This window comes from Vigna umbellata, chromosome 4 (genome assembly GCF_029865625.1).
Source record: "Vigna umbellata cultivar VRB3 chromosome 4, Vumbellata_1.0, whole genome shotgun sequence".
In the NCBI taxonomy this organism is placed as follows: Eukaryota; Viridiplantae; Streptophyta; class Magnoliopsida; order Fabales; family Fabaceae; genus Vigna; species Vigna umbellata.
This window is the reverse complement of record NC_142168.1, coordinates 2564918-2587532: the sequence shown is the minus strand read 5'-3', so window position 1 is coordinate 2587532 and position 22615 is coordinate 2564918. Positions and strand designations below refer to the sequence as shown.

The 22615-nt window shown below is 37.3% G+C and overlaps 1 protein-coding gene across 2 annotated transcripts; it reads right to left on the bottom strand.

Annotated features, from left to right (window-relative positions):
- Positions 1-11538: 11538 nt before the first annotated feature.
- LOC124837997 (GLABRA2 expression modulator-like) lies at positions 11539-21345 on the bottom strand. 2 transcript variants are annotated; one of them, XM_088113798.1, is made up of 4 exons: positions 20807-21327; positions 20608-20709; positions 19521-19792; positions 11539-12040 (listed from the first exon to the last, which is right to left on the bottom strand). In XM_088113798.1, the coding sequence occupies exons 1-4, from the start codon at positions 21063-21065 to the stop codon at positions 11846-11848; spliced, it is 828 nt and encodes a 275-aa protein (XP_087969924.1). In that variant the 5' UTR covers positions 21066-21327; the 3' UTR covers positions 11539-11845. The 2 variants fall into 2 exon arrangements, with proteins under 2 accessions (XP_087969924.1, XP_087969925.1); XM_088113799.1 differs by lacking the exon at positions 11539-12040 and adding an exon at positions 12880-13463 and having other exon boundaries at positions 20807-21345.
- Between the last annotated feature and the right edge of the window lie 1270 nt (positions 21346-22615).

Here is a 22615-nt window from a genome sequence, read left to right as displayed (position 1 = left end):
TTCTGCCTACTTACCAAAGTAGCGCAGCAAGACAATACTCACATAGTTAATCTGCCTACTTATCAAAGTAGCCCGATTTATATCATTCTCTTTATCTCTTCATTCATCATCTCATCCTGCCTACTTATCAAAGTAGCGCAAATCACCCTGCTTACTTACCAAAGTAACGCAGACCCAACATCTACTCGCCTACTTACCAAGGTAGCGCAAACCAACATCATTTACATTATTTCAACAAATTATTCATAATCAACCACAACCCATCCAAAACTAATCATATTCAACAAACATAAGAGAACCGGTGAACTTTTCTCAATTCCCTTCTGTCTACTTACCAATGTAGCATAAATTAACAAAATTACATTTTCCTAACATATCATTCATAACCAATCACATGTCATCTCAACCACTAATACCAAACCAATCATGCTCAACAAGCACATAATAACCAATCAACATATCTCAGTTTCAATTCTGCCTACTTACCAAAGTAGCACAAATTAACCAAATTACCTTTTTCAACATATTATTTATCGACGATCTGAACCAATCAAACTAATCAACAACATGTTTAGATCATATGGTAAGCTTTTCAGTCCAATCCAACAGTTAATGAGGCGGAAATCATCAATTTTTTTATAAATGATCCAAAAACATAAATTAAGCAATATTGAGATCCCTGAGAAGTTACAAAATTAATATCTCTAAATCGGTACCTCCGATCTAAAATCCGAACGGTCGAAGTATGTTCCTATCTGTTAGAAACCTCATACTAAAGTTTCAGGTTAATCTAACGGTTAACTAAGTAGATATGAAGGTTTTACCGAGGTAACTCAGAGACAGAAATTTAAGTGATTCTCGGTTAAACTCAAAATACGGAATGAATTCCTCTAAGCACAGACATCTAATTCCAAATCTGAACGGTCAAGATCACCTAATATGTCTTATGAACTCCATACTAAAGTTTGGGCTCAATCTAACGGTAAATGGAATATATATGAAATTGTTACCATTATAACTTAAGAACAGAATCACATTGTTCATCAAATATTTCAAACTTTCGAAATTTCTTTCTCTAAGCATAGACCTTCAATTTCAAATCCGATCGGTCACAGTGTATTAATATGTCTTAGGGATTCTATATCAAATTTTGAGGTTGATCTAACGGTCAAATAGGTCAGAATTCTATATTTTACTGAGACAACTTAGTAATTACAGGGGTAACTAATTTACTCAAACTTATAGGATTTATTTCTCCAAGTACAGACTTCTATTTTCAAATCCGAACAGTCAAAGTTTAGTAATATGTCTTAGGATTCACATATTAAAATTTTAGCTAAATCCAACGGTGAAAACAATTAATAGAAATTTATCACCACAGTAACTCGAAAATAAGAAATTATAATCATGAAAACCAAATTTTACACAAATCAATAGATAACTACCATTACCAAATTTTTAACATATTCATATTCTTATTCATGATCATAACAAGAAAGGATTAGCTCCCCTTCATCAAAGTCAAGCAATTGGAACCATATTTCTAACTACAAAATTCTAGAAATTAAGTTGAGTTAGCTCCCCTTACCTCATGAAGACTAAAACACCTTAAACTCTTCTTCAAAAAGAGCAACTCCTCTCCTCCTTGCTAGACCAAGTCAGCCTCCACACTTAGGACACTTAGGATTTCGTTCACCTCCCACCAAGGACCTCTCTACTCTCCTCCAAAACTCCAAATCTGATTTGGAATTAAAAGAAGATGCCTTAGACAACTAAGGACCCATGCACTTGGCACTTAACAATAATAAACAACCAATGGACCATCCTAAACCATTTTCCAGCCCTAAAACATGGAAGGAAAGTCTCCAAAGGGTCTCAAAATGTTCTCCCAGTGCAGAACACAACCTACTCACTCCAAAAAGTTGCAACTTGTAAAAATACACCTAAAATTAAGGTTGGACGCTAGCCCCTGGACAGTAAAACTGTCACGTTTTCCCCAGCTCAGTTAGACTCCTTCCCGAAGTCCAAAATATGCGTATGAGTAGTCAAATTGAAGCTCTTTGAGTCTAGTTTCCAATAAAACAAGAATCAACTCAATTGATATTTTACTAAGAATAATAATTTCACTCCCCAGAGTCCCAAAATATTTTCGAAAACCATTGCTCTGATACCAAAATGTAACACCCTAATATTTTAAAGGGTATTACTAATAGTAGAGACTAAATTAATTTGATATCTCATATAAACAATCAAACTTTATTTCAATTACTCCAAAGTACAGTACCAAACTTACAAACTTTAAACAATATAGTCTTCACCATTGAAATTTCAACTTATAAGTTTTACACAACATAATCTTCCCAATACAAATTTATTCTTTTTACAAAAATCCCTGAAAGTTTTTCCCCGCATCTCTCTCATCTCTAAGCTTTTTCAACCGCATCTGCAACATTATCTAATCACATATAACATGAGTTATATGATCATAGTACAAACAAATAAGGGTAAGCCAACCATATCATAAAATCATTAAACTTGTAATAAAAATATTATAATCATGTATTTCTGCAATTGATAAAATATCATTATTCCGATGTCATTAATTCATCATTATCAAAATCATCTTTTCCATTTCCATAAATCTTACAAGTGTACCATGCTTACTCATGAAGCCTTATGGTCAGACCGCTCTCTGCCTGCTTCCTTAAGCCTCACTTATATACTATGTCTTACTTTCTGAAGCCTTATGGTCAGACCCCTCTCTGCCTGCTTCTATATAACTTACGAATCATATGTTTATGTCAAAGCCTTATGGTCAGACCACTTTCTGCCTGCTTTCATAAACCTCAGGTGTTACATTGCTCATACCAAACTCTCATGGTATAACTCGAACATACTACTCCCGGTAGTAAACATCATTTCATAAGTAATGATTTCTCATATCCACTCCAACATTTCATAAAACCAACAATTCATACCCTCTTATCCACCTAACTCAATCATGTTCATTCTTTAATCATGAATTCATAATAACCCGTTTTGGTATCAATAAATTAAACATATTGCCATATATCATGCTTCATATTATAAACTCATTTTGCCCATAACGAGTATAACTCAACATATTTTCACCAAACAAAGATCATGGATCAACCAAAATATATCAACATATCGTAGGAACTACATATTAAAGTCTGGGCTCAATGTAATGATAAATAAAATATATATGAAATTTTTACCATGATAATATTATGCATCTACAATCAACTTGTTTTATTTTATTTTCATCCTAGTAGAGATTTTTCTTTACCCCAATTGGTCACCGGAGAGGACCCAGATGTCTGAACGCATCAAACTCACCTTCGACGCCAGCACATATGACTAGTCACAACTGACTGGACCAGACCAGGGCTGCTCTATGATCAGGGATGTGCCAACTCAGGTTTTTAAGGTTCCTCTATCCTACCAACAAAGGGAGGCCCTCAATAATTAATCAATTTATTTATTTAATTTATCTACCTTGTTGTCTTATGCTCTAAATCTAAAATGCCTAATTTTAATATTTTTACTTCCTCTCACAACAACCTCAAACAGTATCTGTATATCTATTTAATACTCATATATAAGCTATTACAGAACCCTTACTCCAGACCTTCTAACAAGATCAATTTCAGCCAACAAACTCATTCAATAAATTCATCACATCAGAACATGTACAATTTAACAGTTTCAGTTATAACACCCAATATAATAAAAGTCATAAAACAGTTTCGCAAGAGAACACCAGTTCAACATTCGTATATTTATAAATTCATACAAAAATAATTAGTTGCCCTTACCATCAAAATAATTAATATAAAATTCAGGGGAAACAAGAAAAAACAAAAAAAGTTGAATCTGGCAGAGCCGGTTAGACAACTTCTCATCCTTCCACAAAGATGAAATAAAAAGAATAGATAAAACAATAAAATTTCTGGGGAAACAAGAAGTTGAATCTGGCAGAGCCGGTTAGACAACTTCACATCCTTCCAAAAATACAATATAAAGATATAAAAAAAAAACAACAAAAGCTTTGGGGAAACAAGAAGTTGAATCTGGCAGAGCCGGTTAGACAACTTCTCGTCCTTCCAAAAATACAATATAAAGATATAAGAAACAACCAAAGTTTTGGGGAAACAAGAAGTTGAATCTGGCAGAGCCGGTTAGACAACTTCTCGTCCTTCCAAAAATACAAAAGAAACAAATAAATGTTCTCATTCAAAATTCAAGACCATACAGCAACAAAATACTACATATTCAAGATTTAGAATTAGAGAAAAGCAAAGTATAAGAGTGGCTTCCCTTACCTCTATTACAGACTTAATCTCCTCGCTCTCTGAAAACTTCCAGAATATCCCCTTTGCAGCTAGAAATTCTTCCAACTCTCTTCTCTCAACATTTTTCTAAGTTCTTTGGTGTAAATTTTCAGCCTCCCCCGTTGGCTATTTATAGTAAAAAAATTTACTATTCATTTGTACTATTCATTTTTACTATTCATTTGTACTATTCATTTTTTTATTCATTTTACTATTACAAAAATAATTTTTTATTTGCAAATTGGTGAATTCTGATCTCAAAGCTACGTGTAACACTTATCCTTTCCAAAAATAATTTTATTTATTTTTTTTTACTATTCACTTTTTACTATTTACTATTCCCAATTTACTATTCACTATTTTTTTTTTTTAAATTTTTTTTTTCTAGTATCTAACTTACAAATATTTTCAAGGATCTTACAGGCATCCTCCAATTCTCGTCGTAGAGAAGGCTCTCCTAGCTCGACGGGCAACATGGCATCGGTACCATACATTAGGTTGAAAGGCGTCTCCCCAATCGTCCCGTGCGGAGTGTACCTGTAAGCCCACAAAACTTCAGGGAGCTTGTCCATCCAAGCCCCTTTCTTTTCCCCTAGTCTTCTTTTCAGCTCGGCAACGATGGTCTTATTCACTGCCTCAACTTGACCGTTCGTCTGCGGATGCTCCATTGAACTAGTGATGTGTTTTATTCCTAGGCCTTTATAAAATTCGGTCAGCTTCTTATCGATGAACTGTTTGTTGTTGTCCATTACGACCGTTTAGGGAAGGCCGAAATGACAAATCAGTTTCCATACAAACGTTTTTACCTGTTGTGCCGTGATGGTGGCCAGAGCTTCAGCCTCCACCCACTTGGTGAAATAGTCAATGGCGACGAGAAAGAACTTCTTTTGACCCCACCCGAGGAGGAAAGGATAATGTCCATTTCCCATTGGGTGAACAGCCACGGGGAAACCATGTTGTGCAATACGGTCGATGGAGCATGCACATCATTGGCATGGGCTTGGCATGCAGGGGATTTCTATACAAAGAGTTTGGCGTCTTCCTCCATAGTGGGCCAATAATACCCGGCTCTCATGGCTCGGGTCTTCAAGGTTCTACATCCGATGTGAAACCCACAAATTATGTTGTGGAGCTCGTCCAACACGTATTGGGCTTCAGGCCCCCACAGGCATTTGAGGAGGGAAACTGAGAACCCCCTCCTATAAAGATCGCCTTTTAATACAACATACCAGGAGGCCTTCCTAGCATTTGTTGAACGGATAGGTTCTTGATGTCTTGCTATTCCATGAGTGCTCTAATGTCCTACCTTCAATCACTATTAGTTGTCATGCTCATGGTCAAGCATTCTACCGAAGGCGTCAATACCTGCCAGATGGTGGTGGTCAGTTGCCCCTTCTTGTTGTCGCTAGAAAGTTTGGATAGCATAACCGCATGGGAATTGTCTTCGCGAGGGATATGTTTGATCTAGATCTTCTCAAAGCCTTTTACCAAGGCAAAGGCTTTGTGGAAGTACTTTAGGAGATGGTCACCCTTGACCTAAAACTCACCATTCATCTCGCCTACCACCAATTGCGAATTCGTTCGGCATGTTACCCTTCGGACCCCCATGTCTCTAGCCAGCTTCATTCTTACCACCAAGGCTTCATATTCCACCTGGTTGTTGAAAGCTTTGAATTTGAATACCAAGGAGTGCTCTAGCAAGAACTCGTTTGTCCCTTCGAGTACAACCCCGGCGCCACCTTCTGCTCGCCCGAACGCCCCACCGATGAACAAATTCCACTCAAGGTTGGGGCATTTTGAGGCAGTTCTACCGCGAAATATGCCAAGTGTTGGCCCTTGACAGATCCTTTCGGCTCATAACGCAGACCAAATTCTGACAATTCCACTTCGTAACTAACCATCCAACCGGCCAGGTTAGGTTTTCTCAGGATCTTCGAAATGGAATGGTCGGTCCAAACAACTACTTGATGGCTTCGTTGAGCAATGCCGGCGCAACCTTCTCCACATGTTAGTAGCGAGTCTCGGCATCCTAGAGAGTCCGACTTACAAAGTAGATGAGTCTGGGCTCTGGTTTCCCCTGCAGCAACACGATGTTGATAACCTCGTCGAACACCCCCAAATAGATTTGATAATCTTCGCCTGCAGTTGGTTGGTTCATGATTGGAGGGCAAGTTAGCACCACTTTCACTTCCTCAAACACCTTCTCGCAGTCTGCATCCCACTTCTCCACCAACCCCTTCTTTATTTTCTTTAGTACCAGTCGCATATGCTCAGCCAACATAGAAATAAACCAGGAAAGAGTTGTTAATCTGCCAACCAGTCTTTGAACCTCCTTCAAAGTCGTCGGGCTTTTCATCTCTAGGATGGCAGCACACTTGTCTGGGTTGGCTTCTATTCCTCGGGCCGTCAACATGAACCCTAAAAATTTACCAACCGCCACTTCAAAAGTGCATTTGGTCGGATTCAACCTCATCCCGTACCGCCGGATCTGTCCGAAAACTTCCTCCAGGTCCTTCATGTACCTCGCGTCGAATCCAGAACAGACCACCATGTCGTCTACGTACATGTCCATGCATCGCTCGATCTAATCTGCAAACATTATATCCATCAGACGTTGGTAAGTCTCCTTCACTTTCTTTAGATCGAACGGCATGACTTCGTAGCAATCCGGAAATCTTAACATGCTGTGGTCGGACGCCCTATCGGCCAAACCGTCTATGCTAAGCAGTGGGTGGGCATCCTTGGGGTAGGCTTTGTTCAGGTTCGTGTAGTTGGTGCACATGCGCCACTTCCCACAAGCCTTTTTTACCATAACCACATTGGTCAGCCATGTGGTGTATGTCACTTCTCTCACAAACCCCGCCTCCTTTAACTTGCCGACCTCCTCCTCCACAACTCTTCTCTTTTTCTGGATGATCGGTCGTGCTTCTTTGAATAGCGCCAATTTATGGGACATGATTGAGGGGAGGATCCCTGGCATGTCAGTGGTTATCCAGGCAAAGAGATCTTGGTTACGCTAGAGGACGCACTGCAGCTCTCACTCGACCTCTTTTTCCAAGCCTCTAGCCATTGTGGTGATTTGAGAGGCATCTTTCCCCATTGTTACCGATTGTAACTCCCCTAGAGGTTCCATATGATCGTCCATGTTGGTCCGCGGGTCAAGGTCTGTCATGGTTACCTTTGACAAGGTTACCTTTCTTTTGGTCGTGTGATGATACAATTTCAGGCCCGAAGAATAACATTATCGCGTCATTTTCTAGTCCGCCTGGACGATGAACATCGTCCCCCTATCAGACGGATACTTCATGGTGAGGTGGGGGGTTGATACAATGGCGCCGAAGGTGTTCAGGCATGGTCAGCCGAGAAATATGTTGTAGGATGTGTTGGCTTCCACCAACAGATAGCGCACTCTCTACTCCTCGTTGTCCCGTCTGGTCCCTAAATGCGTGCGGAGGTCTATGTATCCTCTTGTATCAACCCGCTCTCCCGTAAAGCCGACAATCGGCTCGTTGTACGACACGATGATATCCTTCGACAAGTCCATCCACTGGAAAGTTTTCCAGTATGGGATGTTGACAGAGCTACCTTGGTCCACCAGTACCTTACTCACCCCGTACTTGACTATCTCCATTGTGATAACCATGGGATTATCCTGCTCTGGATTGGGGGCATGGAAATCCTCGTCTGTGAAGGTGATCGGAGGCATGGTCCTCCTAGGCCTATCCACGGCATGAACTGACCAGAGGGCCCGAACGTGTCGTTTCCTAATAGGTCATGACGACCCGCCTCTTGTAAATCCAACGGAGATCGTGTTGATGTGGTCGTGCAAGGGCCGATCATTGCTTCTCCTACGGCTTCGACTCCTCCTTCGCTCGGACCGAGGGCGATCGCTTCCACCATATCATGAATGGCCCCGGTACTCTCGCCTCTCCAGACTCCATCGCAGACTGCGTTAAGACCGTTGTGATTGCTTGTCCTTTAAGGTAACACATTTCTTGGTTGTGTGGCCTATGTTCTTATGATGCAAGTTGTGCTTTGTGGTGTGGGACGTCGCTTGGAATCAACTCCGCACTTAGCGCTTCTTGTAATATCTTGGCCCGGGAGGCGTTCAGCAGGGTGTACTGTTGAAAACGTGGCCTCCTGGGTATTTCTCTCTACTTGAATCCTCCTTGTTTCTCCGGCAGGCTCTCCTGCTTCTTGTCATCCTTCCTCTCCCCCTTTGCTTCCTGACTTTCCTTCTTGTAAGACTGTTTCATCTCCTCAACCATTATCTCATCAGTCGCCCGCTTCCTCAATTCTTCCATGGTCTTCGGGGCTTGTCTACAGACGTTGTCCTTAAAGAGCCCCGATTTGAGGGCCAGTAGTACGTACTGAAGGGAAAGCTCGAAATTAAGGCCCTTCACCCGCCACACAATCTTTTGATAGCAGTCCATGAACGTCCTCAGTAGGGACGGTTTTTGTTCCATTTTCCCTTACCTTGGTCTCGGTCGGCCACCACGTCTCATCGAGCATCATATTTTGCTCTGTCTGTTCCTCCTAGGTAGCCTTGTCGCGCTCCTCCCCTGGCCTTTCGCCTTCCTCAAAAATCTTCTCCTACGTAATCTAAGCCGAACACTCTGCCTAGAGTGCAGCCAGTTAAGCCTCATGGCGTTGTTGCATCTCCTTCATCTTCTACTGTAGCATCTTGATCATTTCTACTAGGTCTTTAAAGCTCATGTTTCTTGTGGTCACCATTAGGTTATAGACAAGTCACTCAGCCCCATGATGGGCGCCAAAATGTTTCAGGTATAAGGTCGAGTCACTTCAAACACCTGCACAATTTCTCCTAGGATGTCATCCGGTAGCTACTCTTCTAGTCCTTATCTTCACTCCACCGTTCGGAGATTTACCTGCCAAAGGTTTTCTAATGCTTAAGTCAGTAAATTGCCCATATGGGAGCTCAATGTAATGGTATTAAATGTACAGTAAATACGATCACATACCTCTTACCTTTGACCTATATTTATAGTTTTTAGCATGAGCTTGAGATCAGTGAAACCTTAATCATGGTCTAATCTCAGCCCAATACCTCTAATTACCATTTTCCTTAATCCTTGTAGAAAAACATGTTTATCAGCTAAGACCGGACGTCTCTACTGATGGTTGTTCGATCTTACCTACTATATATGCCACGTTCAATCGCTACTTAACTGTTTCCTGCCCTTCAAGATCGTCTGGCTTGCTTCGTAAAGGGTAAATGTATGGTCGACAATATATATATATATATATATATATATATATATATACTTATGATATATGTATACATATATGATAAGTAACTCTAACAATAATGACAATAACGGACGGATTAAAACTAAACACGTTGTTTTCTTGTTTATTTTCCTAAATATTCATAAATTATCTCTTTATCTTCACCCCCTCAATAAATGTATTTACCATTAAACATCCATTGTTAATCTTTGGGTTAAATATGTTTTTAGTCCCTAAACTATTGACCGTTTCTGGTTTTCGTCCCTCTTCCAAAGTAAGGTACAATTTAGTCCTCAATCTTTAAAAAACGTTCGTTTTAGTCGAAAAAACGAACGTTTTGAGGACTAAAACGAACGTTTTGAGGACTAAAACAAGGACTAAAAACAAAATTTTGAGGACTAAAACGAACGTTTTTCTAAAGAATGAGGACCAAATTGTACCTTACTTTGGAAGAGGGACGAAAACCAGAAACGGCCAATAGTTTAGGGACTAAAAACATATTTAACCCTTAATCTTTCACAATATAATGTATTGCTTGTTGATTAATCAATTTGCTTCCGTTATCGAGCTGGATGTTTTGAATCATTAAATTTGTAAATTCTTGTTGAACTACGTCAAAGGGAGAAAATGTAGTGTAAAATTGTATTGTTGCACTTCATAAATGTTTATATACATTTGTACTTCCAAACTGACCAGAAAATAGTTTTGGCAAAACGTTCAGGATAAAGTATTTCCGCTCTAGCCAAATATAACATCAGATGCCACGTTCTATGTGTGTATATATATATATACATATGGGGTTTGCTAACGCGTGTACGGTTTTTTTCAGTTGTTACATTCTAGCAATGTGTACCGGATTTTAGTAGAAAAAAATACCCTTATATATCATGGATTCTAAGTTTTAAGGGTAAGGGTATTTTAATAATTTTCATTCTCAAAACTAAAAAAAAAGAAGAAACCCCAAACCCTTGCTCACCTCCGTCATTCCTCTCAACCTTTTCTCTTTGATCTCTCTCACTCCAACATTTTCTCTGTCATCCTATGGTAGCCCCACTGAAAAAATTCAGAAACACTAGTTGTTAAACAATCTTAGAAAAAATCATTTTATAATGAGTTTTTATTTTATAATTTTTGTCTTATGTAATTTTATCCAATTTTCACAAGCATAAAGGAATTGGTAATTGACCTAGAAAAAATCAGAAATACTTGTTAAACAATTTCTTAAAAAAATTGATTTTATAATAAGTTTTCATTTTATAATTGTTGTCTTATTTAATTATATCTAATTTTCACAAGCATAATGACATCAAAGGAATTGATAATTGGGCTAAAAAAATAAGAAATAATCGTTGTTAAACAATTTCTTACAAAAAATGATTTTATAATGAATTTTCATTTTATAATTTTTGTCATATATAATTTTATCTAATTTTCGCAAGCATAATGACATCCAAAGGAATTGGTAATTGGCCTGGAGAGTTTTTTAGAAATGATGATTCAACATATGCTGATGATAAAATTAGAGAGGTTAGGTGAAATTGAAAAGATAACCTTTGTCTAAAGGTAAATATGTTAATGACTCAACTCTTTACAAAAACAAATTGTTTAACAACAAGTGTTTCTGATTTTTTCAATTAGGGTTACACTAGAGATGACAAAAAAAAGATTGGAGTGAGAGAGATGAAAGGGAAAGAGTTGAGAGGAATGAGAGAGGTGATAAGGGTTTGGGGGTTTCTTTTTTTAGTTTTGAGAATGAAAATTATTAAAATACCCTTAACTTTAAAACTTAGAATCCATGATATATAAGGATATTTTTGTCTACTAAAACCCGATACACATTGTTAAAATGTACCAACTGAAAACAGACATACGGACGTTAGCAAACTAGTGGAAGATATATATATGCAGGAAGTAAAAGTTTAACAGTGGAAGATAATATGCAGTGTACGTCTTGATTTTAAAGTATCTGTGCATTAGAGTTGCAAACTAGTTTCCCTAAATGGATGGTAACGAGAAACAGAAGTCACCGTTTAACTCTTCTGAACTATTCTAATGGATCCCCTACGGTAAATTCATATCCACAAAATAGCCAAAAGTTGGCTGAATATTCATCAACAGTTCCAAGACCATAATGATCACATCTACAAACCAAGCTTTTGTGGAAGGGAAAAATATAATTGGGGGTTTGAAACTCTAACGTATGAACAGACTATACTTTTTCTTTAGATCCATTGGTCAGACTATGCTTCTGATTGCATATGTCTGCCAGCTTCAAGAGCTTCTTGCATGCACTCCAGAGCACCGTCATAGTTCAAAAAGCCCATAAACCAAAATTCATGATTGTCAACGGAAATCACCTGGATGTACTTTTCAGCAGGATTGAATGTGTTTGATGAAGGATGCACTGCTTTTAGCTCGTGTAATGGGATGATCACCTACATGCAGCATAATTTGCCATATCAAGGACAAACATAATTGGATACAATATTACTCAAGAATAAATTAAATAAGGGAAGAGAACATCGCAAGGAGAAAAAAAGAGCTAAGAAATGGAAACGGAAATTACAATTTCAAAGATTCACAAAGAAAAGACTGGCGTTAAAGCAACTATTCTGCAGACAAGAAATTGCAGAAAAGATAATAGTTTAAGCAAATTGGAATATTGAATTCCATAAAAGCAAAACTAAAGCTGACATAGCAATGTCATTTACCCTTCGTTCCTTATAAGTTATACATAAGATAATTATTTAGTTTAATTCAAGTTTCACACTTGAGCTGGTCATATGCTTTACGTAGAACAGTGTTGTCCTCTCAATTAATGATCTAACAAAAATAAAAGTAGTTGACACATACATACAAAAATATGTATACATTACATACAAAAATATGTATACATTATATATATATATATATATATATATATATATATATATATATATATATGATACAAAATGAGGTGATTGATAGTAATTCAGGAATGGGCCAATAGACGACTCCGCGTTTAATCAGGAGAGTGACTCACGTTGGAAGAAGCTGGTATTTTTAAAAATTTACTGTTGAGAGGGGTATTTTTAGTTGACCACTAATAAAAAATCTCAAATAATCTGATTGTACCGGTATTCAACCTCAATCCTTGATCTAATATTTTATGCAGACTATGCAGACTAATGATCACATAATGATGATGACATAAAATATTAGTACCCACTCTAGCACCTTCTAGGTGTACATTGTTGGGAATGCAAGTATATTCAAGTTCCACATTGGATAGAAATGAAAAAGTAGAACATTATATAAAAATGAAAAGCCTATTAACCAATTGTCTTAAGGTTTTAGGTAAAGAGTTACGTCAATCCCTTATGTGATTAGGCTCAAATCTCATTAGTATTATGTCCTCCAAGGGTTTCCCCTTCACAAAGAGCTAAAGCTCAATCTACAAAATAATCCAAAAGTCCTCTACATTTCAGGACCCCCAACTATATAAAGGAAACATGTGAACCCCGTCCTCTTCACTTATATCCGTTTCTCTTTTCTTCTCTTAATTGGTTGAATTTTCTCCTCTATCTAAGGGTTTCTTGGCTTATGTCTAGCAGACTATCTTTCCCAACAACCCTACCCTTCTTTACTTCTTTCTTTCCTTTCTTGATGTCATGAAGAAATTCCTCTTTTCCTCCCCTTCTTGCACTGTCAAGAGATTTCTCCCTTCCTTTTGAGTGCCTTTCTTGATTTTGGTATTCCAATATCATTTCTTTCAATTCTTGGAAACTTCTTCTCCATTCCATTATCACCCTTTTCTGGTTGTTGACGCCCCTCTACAAAGTATTGACTCTTCCTTCCATGCTTGCACCACTTCGTGATCTGGCAGGTCAGACCAATTTTTTAGGAATCCAGAATTGAAAAGAGAAAAAAAAGTAATATTCTTTACTGTATAGACTGAAAAGAACACAAAATAGGAGAGCACTCTCTCCTCCAAGGGTTTTCCCTTCACAAAGAGCTAAAGCTCAATCTACAAAACTATCCAAAAGTCCCCAGCATTTCAGGACCCCAACAATATAAAGGAAACCTCACTCACCTTAACAACCTAACTAACAACTAATTCCTAATTTGTTTCCTTCTATCATGCACACATTATATCCTATCAGATGAACCAACCTAAATTTTAGTCAAAATAAACAATCCCTTTCTACATCATATATACTGACTAACTACATGAAAGGGGATGCAATTCCTTCACAAAATGCATCATACAACGTACCCCAGAGTTGTAAGCAAATTTGAATCACAAATTCATCAACCAAGTACTATGTTTATACTTTTCCAGATTAGATATATATAAAGCTTTCAAGTACCCAAGCAAGGTACACAAAGTTATTGGAATATTTATCCAGTTAACACACAACACAAGGTGTCTGCATGATTACTCCACCCATTAACCCTTTTAACTTCAGAAAGCTATGAACAGCTATGGTAGCTTGATTCAATACAAAATCAGATATAGTAATACTCAGTGTTAGGATCTAGTTGCAAAGTATGGGACTGGAGTACTACAATAGTTATGGGATTTGTAAGGATTTGGACTCTCCAACTACAATAGCTAGGTTTTGTGTTGTTGTCCTCCAAAGATTTTTTCAATTCGTATTATAGCCTTCCACCATATCTCGGTTGCAAATAAGCAGCATGGGTGGTCTGTCAGCATTGTAATATTTGCTCATAACTAGTCAAAGGGCTAGTGAACAGCCACACGGCTGAGGATTGGGATGTGATGGGACGTTAGGATCCAATTGCAAGGAATAGGACTTGTTCCAAATTGGATGTATGTCAATGTCATTCTAATATGGAATTTATAAGCTTTGAGCTCTCCAACTACAACAGTTAGTTTTTGTGGTGTGGTTCTCCCAAAGTTATTATAAACTCAACTTTCAAAGCTTGTGATATAGATCAACTTGTGTGTGTAATTTAAAATAATAAATATTCAGGAAATATAATTAGAACTATGCTCTATTAACCTCGAACATGAAAAATCTGTAATCTAGTCTATCTTGAGTCAGAAAATTCGGCAATACTTGAATAAAATTTTTTAAAAATTCCTTTATTTTATGTTCATATTTAAATATCAATATTTGGCTCATAATGATCCAACACACTTTATAAAATTGAATGCATAAAATCACCTTCTCAATTTCAATACATGCAAACTATTATATCTAGTTAATCTTTCACTCATACTTATATCTTTGCTCAAAACTTTAAAGGCATGCACCAGCTTACAAACAGATGATACAAAGAATAGAGTAAAATTTCTCTCTAGGCTCAAATAAACTGCATACAAGCACAAGTTGTGTCTTTGAAAAAAAGAGAAGTGAATAAAGAATGAAAAATGAAATCATGATGGGAATTTTGATTTATCCTCTTTTAGTATGATCTATTTCCTTACTAATTCTCAGATTTAAGACTTCCTTTATGTTTGTTTTACTATCCAGCTGTTTTTCATTCCCCTGGAAAAGTTTTTCATTTGAATAAACAAAAAGCTGCCTTTGAAACATGTGAAAACTACGCTAGATATTTTATAGAGAAAGATAAAAATATTTATTATCAAACTTCCTCAGTATGATCTAATTATTAAGAGTAATGCACACTTCAGGTGAATTAAAAACCACAGCAGTTGGACCCTAAAAATATACATAGTTGATCTAGCAGCATATATAAAACCATTATGAACAAATGTGGACCACTGATGAGAAAGTTATCTAGAGGTGGATAGTCGATCCTCCAGAAAGCCCAGACTGAAGCGAAATGGCTTGGAGGCCTACTGCTGCAAATTGAAGATAGGATGTTGAACACCCAACTTCATAACATGCTCACAGAAGAGGCAAAAAGGCTAGAGTGCATAAGGATCCTCAAGTCAAGCAGGGTGCCAGGTTCTACAAGCAGTGCTTCAAGTGAAGACTCTAGTAAAGTTGATAAGTCGATGGAAGTGAGGAAGTCTCAGAGCGTGGATCTTCTAGAGAAAGAGAAGTGGGCACTTCCACAAACTCAAAGAGTAACGATTAGGATGTCTGATTTGAGGGAAATAATTTTTTAAGAAGTGGACTTTATGCCTAACTCAATCCCACAAAACTGGCTTGTAAGGTGAGGTTTGCACCCTCAAAGAGTAAGGATTAGGATGTCTGATTTGAGGGAAATAATTTGTTAAGAAGTGGACTTTAAGTCTAACTCAACCCCACAAAACTGGCTTGTAAGGTGAGGTTTGCACTCACTTATATACTCTAAATTGACCTTATCTCTAGTCGATGTGGAACTTCCAACACACCCCCCTCACGCCGAGGTATATATGTCTCGAGCGTAAGACTAGACATTAATGAGTGGTTCAATAGCGACCCGATAGCGGGTGGAACAATATGCCCAACAAATAACAAATATCGCTAGGATAGGCTCTAACCTGGCTCTGACACCATGTTAAGAAGTGGACTTTAAGCCTAACTCAACCCCACAAAATTGGCTTGTAAGATGAGGTTTGCACCCACTTATATACTCTAAATTGACATTATCTCTAATCGATGTGGGACTTCCAACACAATCCAATTCAGAACTGCTCAGGTACCTTCAGTGACTTTAAGGGCCAGTCAGAAATTAGCAGTCATGTGTTTGGGCAAAGAGCCGATTGCCATGGCAAGATCCTTATGCCCCTTGGTCTTCACTAACATCTTGATCATATATTCTGGGTAGAGCTCTATGGGGGTCACCTATACGCTAGAGCAACTAAATTCAACGAAAGGGCACACGTCTACTTATTGTTAGACAATTATAAGGGGTGGTACAAGAACACTCACTTAAACCTTTAGGGGTTTAATGAAAGGAGATAACCATGATTCTCATTGCAATGCTCTCCTTGTCTGTGAGAAAGTGGAGGGTCAAGGTGATATGCTAGAGAAAATGCCAAAGGTACACACTAGAAAAGTGTTACTTGGAGAGGCTACACTAGTTGGTCATGTTTGTGGCATCAATCGTGGTCAGGGTTTACGTGTAAGAATGAGTGGGCATGACCAAACAATAGGTCAACATAGGTTGTATGGTTGAATCAAGTGCGCATCGCACACAAGGACAAGTTCTAGTGTGCAAGGGTATCAGAGACCATACACAGCCAACCTAGCCAGATTGGTCAGGCCCAAGAGTTTTGAGAGTTGATCAAGGAGGAGAGGAGACGACAACACCAAGGGTCTTAGATGTGGCAGGATTTTTGTCTTTACCTTGGGGGCGTGTACATGGCAAGCTCGCTAAACACGTCTAAGGTCTTGAAGATTTTCCCTGCTATCAATGTGTCTACTGCCACCACGATGCTGGACATGATAGCACAAATTGGCAACGGGAATATTGTGGACACAAAAAAATCATGTTAGGAAGGATTTAAGAAAAAGTTGAGAACTCAAATCCTCAAGATGTACACAAGGTCATACATGCCTTGCCCTTAGGGAAGGTGTAGAGGTCCTACTTGGTTTGGGGCTTATCCTAAAGGACAAATGGATGTGGTCCCCTCAGCAGAGAATCATGCCAATTCGGCAAGTTGGCATGGGAGTATACAATAGACACCATTCACTATAAAGACTCTGGTATAAAGGCATACAATATCTAGGAGAGCTTGTGCAAATCCAACCTGGGTCACAAGAACATGTTGGCACAACTCGACAAGTTGTGCCCAATGCCTGGTAGCATGGACCTAAACCCAAAACATGTGATCAAGATGTTCGTGAAGGCTGAGGGACATAAGGACCTTCAACCCAAAACTCTAAAAAATGGCTTTATGCGTCATCTTCCTTACATGTTGTTCAACTTTCTCATTTTTAATCAGTGTAGGACTCAAACTCACATGTGGATTAATAATAGGATGAAGTCAAGCTTAGTTTATAAGTTGAAACTGTCTCTTTGCAGTTTAAAATCTCCTTGAGCAAAATCTGGTATTGTTGAGCTATAATTTGGTATGTGTTAGGGTATAAGGTGGGAGGTAATGAGAAGGAGAAGAAAGGTAGGAGGGAAGTGAGGCCGAACGGTATTGACCGTAAAGGCTGAACGGTGGAAGGCATGGAGAGGTAAGGCCGAACGGTGGTTGTTAGGGTATAAGGTGGGAGGTAATGAGAAGGAGAAGAAAGGTAGGAGGGAAGTGAGGCCGATCGGTAATGACCATAAAGGCCGAACGGTGGAAGGCATGGAGAGGTGAGGCCGAACGATGGACAAGGGAAAACGGTCAAACCGAACGGTGGACAAAGGGGAGCGATCAGGCCAAACAGTGGACAACGGGGAGCGACCAGGCCGAACGGTGGGAGGGACCAGGCCGAACGGTTGAAGAATCACCATCTTAACTAAACAGCGGTTAGGGAGGGCGAGAGCTAATTACAGTAAAAAGAGCCACAATAGGAGAGAATATTCAGTATAAGTTAATTAGAGTAAATAAATATATATCCTAGGGAAATATTCAATATAAGATATTTATAATAATAAATATATATCCTAGGGAAATATTCAATATAAGATATTTATAATTAAGGATATATGCTAGGATAATATACGGGGATATTTATATTAAATATAGAGATATTTATATTAAATGCAGATATATTTTAGGGAAATATTTAGTAAGAGATGGGGCAAGAAATAATTAGTATAAATAAAGCTAGAGTCTAGGGTTAAAGGTATGCTTTTGATTATTGAGTTTTTATGACAGACATTATTGTCTTGTGAGGGAGGAACCTCCCAAATGATTGATGGAGGTTATGCTCCCAATTATTGTTTACTTTTGTTTATTCAGATATCACCATCAATAAAAGATATTCATTCGTTCAATTTCATTCTTTCATTATTATTTTGCTTGATGTGAGTGTGTGAGAGGGTGATATACGAAACAGTATGACTCAAGCAGAATCTATTCATTCATTTTTCTACCAGCATACCATGTGTTTGTCAATTTATATGGATTATATAATTCAGGATCTCATTGAAGAAATGCTAGTTTATTCATTGCCAAATCAAAGACTTATATGGTTCACGTATGGAGAGAAAATCTGCTTTGGGATACAAGGGTTATTGATAGTAATCTTGTATCCTAGAAGCCAATATTTGGTTGCCAGTTTAATGTAGATGATAACGATCAGACTAGGGGATTGTGAACTTGTAGAGGCAAAACAATTACTTGGGGAGTTGAAATTTGCGAGTGTTGTGATAGATTTGGTATTGTATATAAAAGCACAAAAACTGACAATTAAAACAGTTATAGGTTATAACTGTAACACATATAAGTACGTTGGGGCCTGGTAGGAGGATATGTTTTGTTGGTTGGGTTTGGTTTTTTGAAAAGGGCTGAGAGAGAGGTCTCTTGGAATTCCATCTTGGCAATTACTGTAAATCTACAATTGTATTTTGGGCTTATTTCCCTGTCAGATTGGCACAGAAATAGTCTTTGTTCAATAAAGAAGTATATTCAGTGTAAGTCTTGGATACCAGTTCGATCATGTCGATAAGATAAAAATGTAGTAATAATCAAGTTGCTCTTTACATTACATCAAACACAATATTCCATGAGAAAACCAAGCAAAGAGAATCATTTATCACTTTATTAGAGAAAAAGTCCTCTCGGGGGAAACTACCATTGAGTTTGTTAATTCTAATTGTCAGCTTGTGATACCCTAACAATGTTTCGTATGGGTCATTGAATATCAGGTCCATATTAACAAGCTTGGTGAATATGATTTATATCCTTCAACACAAGGGGGAGTGTTGGAAAGTATTTCTTATTTTGGGAGAATATAACCTAGTTTGGAGCTGTCAATTTCTCAGTTCATTAGTAATTGCAAATTTTGTATATAATAATGTTGAGGCTATTTTCCACTAGCAATTCAGTAAACAATTTCTAATTAGAATAAGTACCTTATAATAGCTCCATTCTGTTTGGTTGTTATTTTTATAGGAAATAGGATTGTCACTAGAATATGCAATCTTTGCAGAGGATATATACAAAACTCCCATCACTGGACCAGCTGATGTGGACAAATAACATGCAAAAGAATTTTGAAGCCGTTCCTCTGGACCTGTTTCAAACGTGTTCAGGAAAATCTTCTCATATCCGCCTTCTGCCAGAACCTTTGTTCCCTGGGCAATTCTCCCCATAGCAGCTTCAGCAAAGCTAGGGCTTGTTTTCACTTAAGCACAATGTAAGAAAACAAGAAAATTTTAATTGCGTAGTGTAAAAGATTCACTGTCATTAAGATAATCCGAGGGGAGCAAAATAACAAGAAACAGAAGATTCATCAAATCATCAAGTACACTAATAATTAGAACACAATGAACAAACCCATATTCAACAACCAGTTGACATGATGATGATTAAACACAGGAAATGCTTAATAAAGTATACCATATATATATATATACATATATATATATATATATATATATATATACATATATATATATATATATATATATATAAAGCATCCTAGGTACATGCCACAGACACCAAAGGTTAGTTTGGTAGACCCTGTTGCTAAACCAACTTAAATAGATAATAAAGCCTTTATGGGACATTTAAGAGAGAACAGTTATGGACACACTATAACACACTTTCTACTATTGGTTGAAATGTTTCAGAAACAATGAATTTTTGGCGGGATACATTTTCTCATTTAATGAATCTCTTCATACAGAATGGATCACACTATACTATTTTATCCAACGTAAATGTGTTATGGCACCATTTCAAACGTTAGTTTAATTTAATGGCTTCTAATGCTCCAAAGTAACTGAATCCATCCCCATGTTTGACAAACACATAACAATCGAATTCCCACTTAAATTTATACAACTCTAGCACCAGTTTCCTAAAAAAAAAATTCTATTAAATTCCCATATCTGGTAACTCAAAAGTCACCACCAGCCCCATTCCATATGCGCCCACTCTAGAGTTGTAACTGAAACACGACAATAAAATAAAATAAAAACAAAACAGAAAACTTACAGTGCTGCCACGTGTTTCCAGCGAGACTCTCAGCCTTCTTTGTAGCCTCTCCCACCTTCTTACCCCATCTCCCTAGCACATTGCGAACGGTAACCATCGTCTCTGGACACAGACAAAACGAAAAAAAAAAAATACGCATCCACGCGCATGAAATGGAAAAAAGGAATTTGAAAGATAGAAAGTTGAAAATAAAACTAACCCATGAAATTGGGAGCAGGTTGAGAGTACGAGGGGGAAAAGTATGGATTGGATCGCGATTCGTTAGGGGAAGAGGCGAACGTGGATTCAGTGACCAATTCGGGGCTCCAGTGCACGGATTTTTTCGTGCTACCGGTTGATGACGTGGTGCTTTTCTCCTTGGGAACCTGCGGTTCCGATCCCGACCCGTTAGTGGTGGTGGTGGAGTGGCCGTTGAAGACATGGGATTGAGACTCCGCTTCGGGCTTGGGAGGTTCCATTGTTGGGGTTGGTTCGTTTGGATTTTGGGATTAGGTTGGGAGCTAGGATTGTGAAACGGAATTTTGGAGGCGAAGGGAACGAGAGGGTGGTAATTTGGTTGAATGCAATCGCTTTTTTTAGCGCGCGGACCATGGAGGGCGCTTTTCCTCCACCAAATTCAACCTTTCGATGGTCGAGGACAGGGGAGGAATTTTCACAAAAGTTCCTGGATGTTCATAGTAATTTTACATCTTCGGCTTTCTTTTTCTTTTTCTTTTTTTTCTGCATTTTTTATTACTTTAAAACATTGTAATAAAAATACGAGCATTTACCATCTCTAATAAAATGCTTAATTTTAAAATTGTTCAATTATTACTCAAGCCATTAATGTCATATTGATATTTTAAAAGTTTACAAGTTTATCATATTTAAGAAGTTATCTCTTTGTGGTTCATTTTCATAGAATGAACATTTGCATGATAAAACTATAAGATTAATTTTTTTTTTATGTATAGCTTAATAAAATTAATTGAACAATTGAATTGATAATACTTTTCAATTGGCATGCTAAAATATCATCATCTTTCAATTTTATTTGAGATTTTTATAATTATATAAAATCACATTAATTTAAAAATGTATTAGTCCTAGACAAAAGTAAATTTAACTAAGTATTATCTAATTTTTTTCATAATTTTAGAATATGTTTTTCTTATCACTCTAGGTATCAAACGCCTTATTCATCCAAATAATGCTTTGTTTGATGGATGTAGAGATAGAATGAACTAGCAAGATAATCATATTGTTTCCTCAATTCTAGGTAGCATGTTTAGGTTTGTCTTTTCGGGTGGATGAACATTACCAAGAATGAATTCAATTTTGTTTTTGGCGTTGAGTGTAGGTTAGCATGAAGCAACTCCAAGAATGATCATTTGTATCATCAAGAATAGGCAAAAAAAAGTGCAATAACAGGATTTTTATTGGGGTTGAGGTAAAGATAATTGTCATAGAATGAACATTATTTGCATGATAAAACTATAAGACTAATATTTTTTATGTATAGCTTAATAAAATTAATTGAACAGATTAATTGATAATACTTTTCAATTGGCCTGCTCAAATATCATCATCTTTCAATTTTATTTGAGATTTTTATAATTATATAAAATCACATTAATTTAAAAATGTATTAGTCCTGGACAAAAGTAAATTTAACTAAGTAAATTTCTTCATAATTTTAGAATATGTTTTTCTTATCACTCTAGGTATCAAAAGCCTTATCCATCCAAATGATTCTTTGTTTGATGGATGTAGAGATAGAATGAACTAGCAAGACAACCATATTGTTTCCTCATTTCTAAGTAGCATGTTCAGGCTTGTCTTTTCAGGTGGATGAACATTACCAAGAACAAATTCAATTTTGTTTTTGGCGTTGAGTGTAGGTTAGCATGAAGCAACTCCAAGAATGATAATTTGTATCATCAAGAATAGGCAAAAAAAGTACAATAACAGGATTTTTGTTGGGGTTGAGGTAAAGATAATTGTGCATGGAACTTTCTTTTTCCATGAT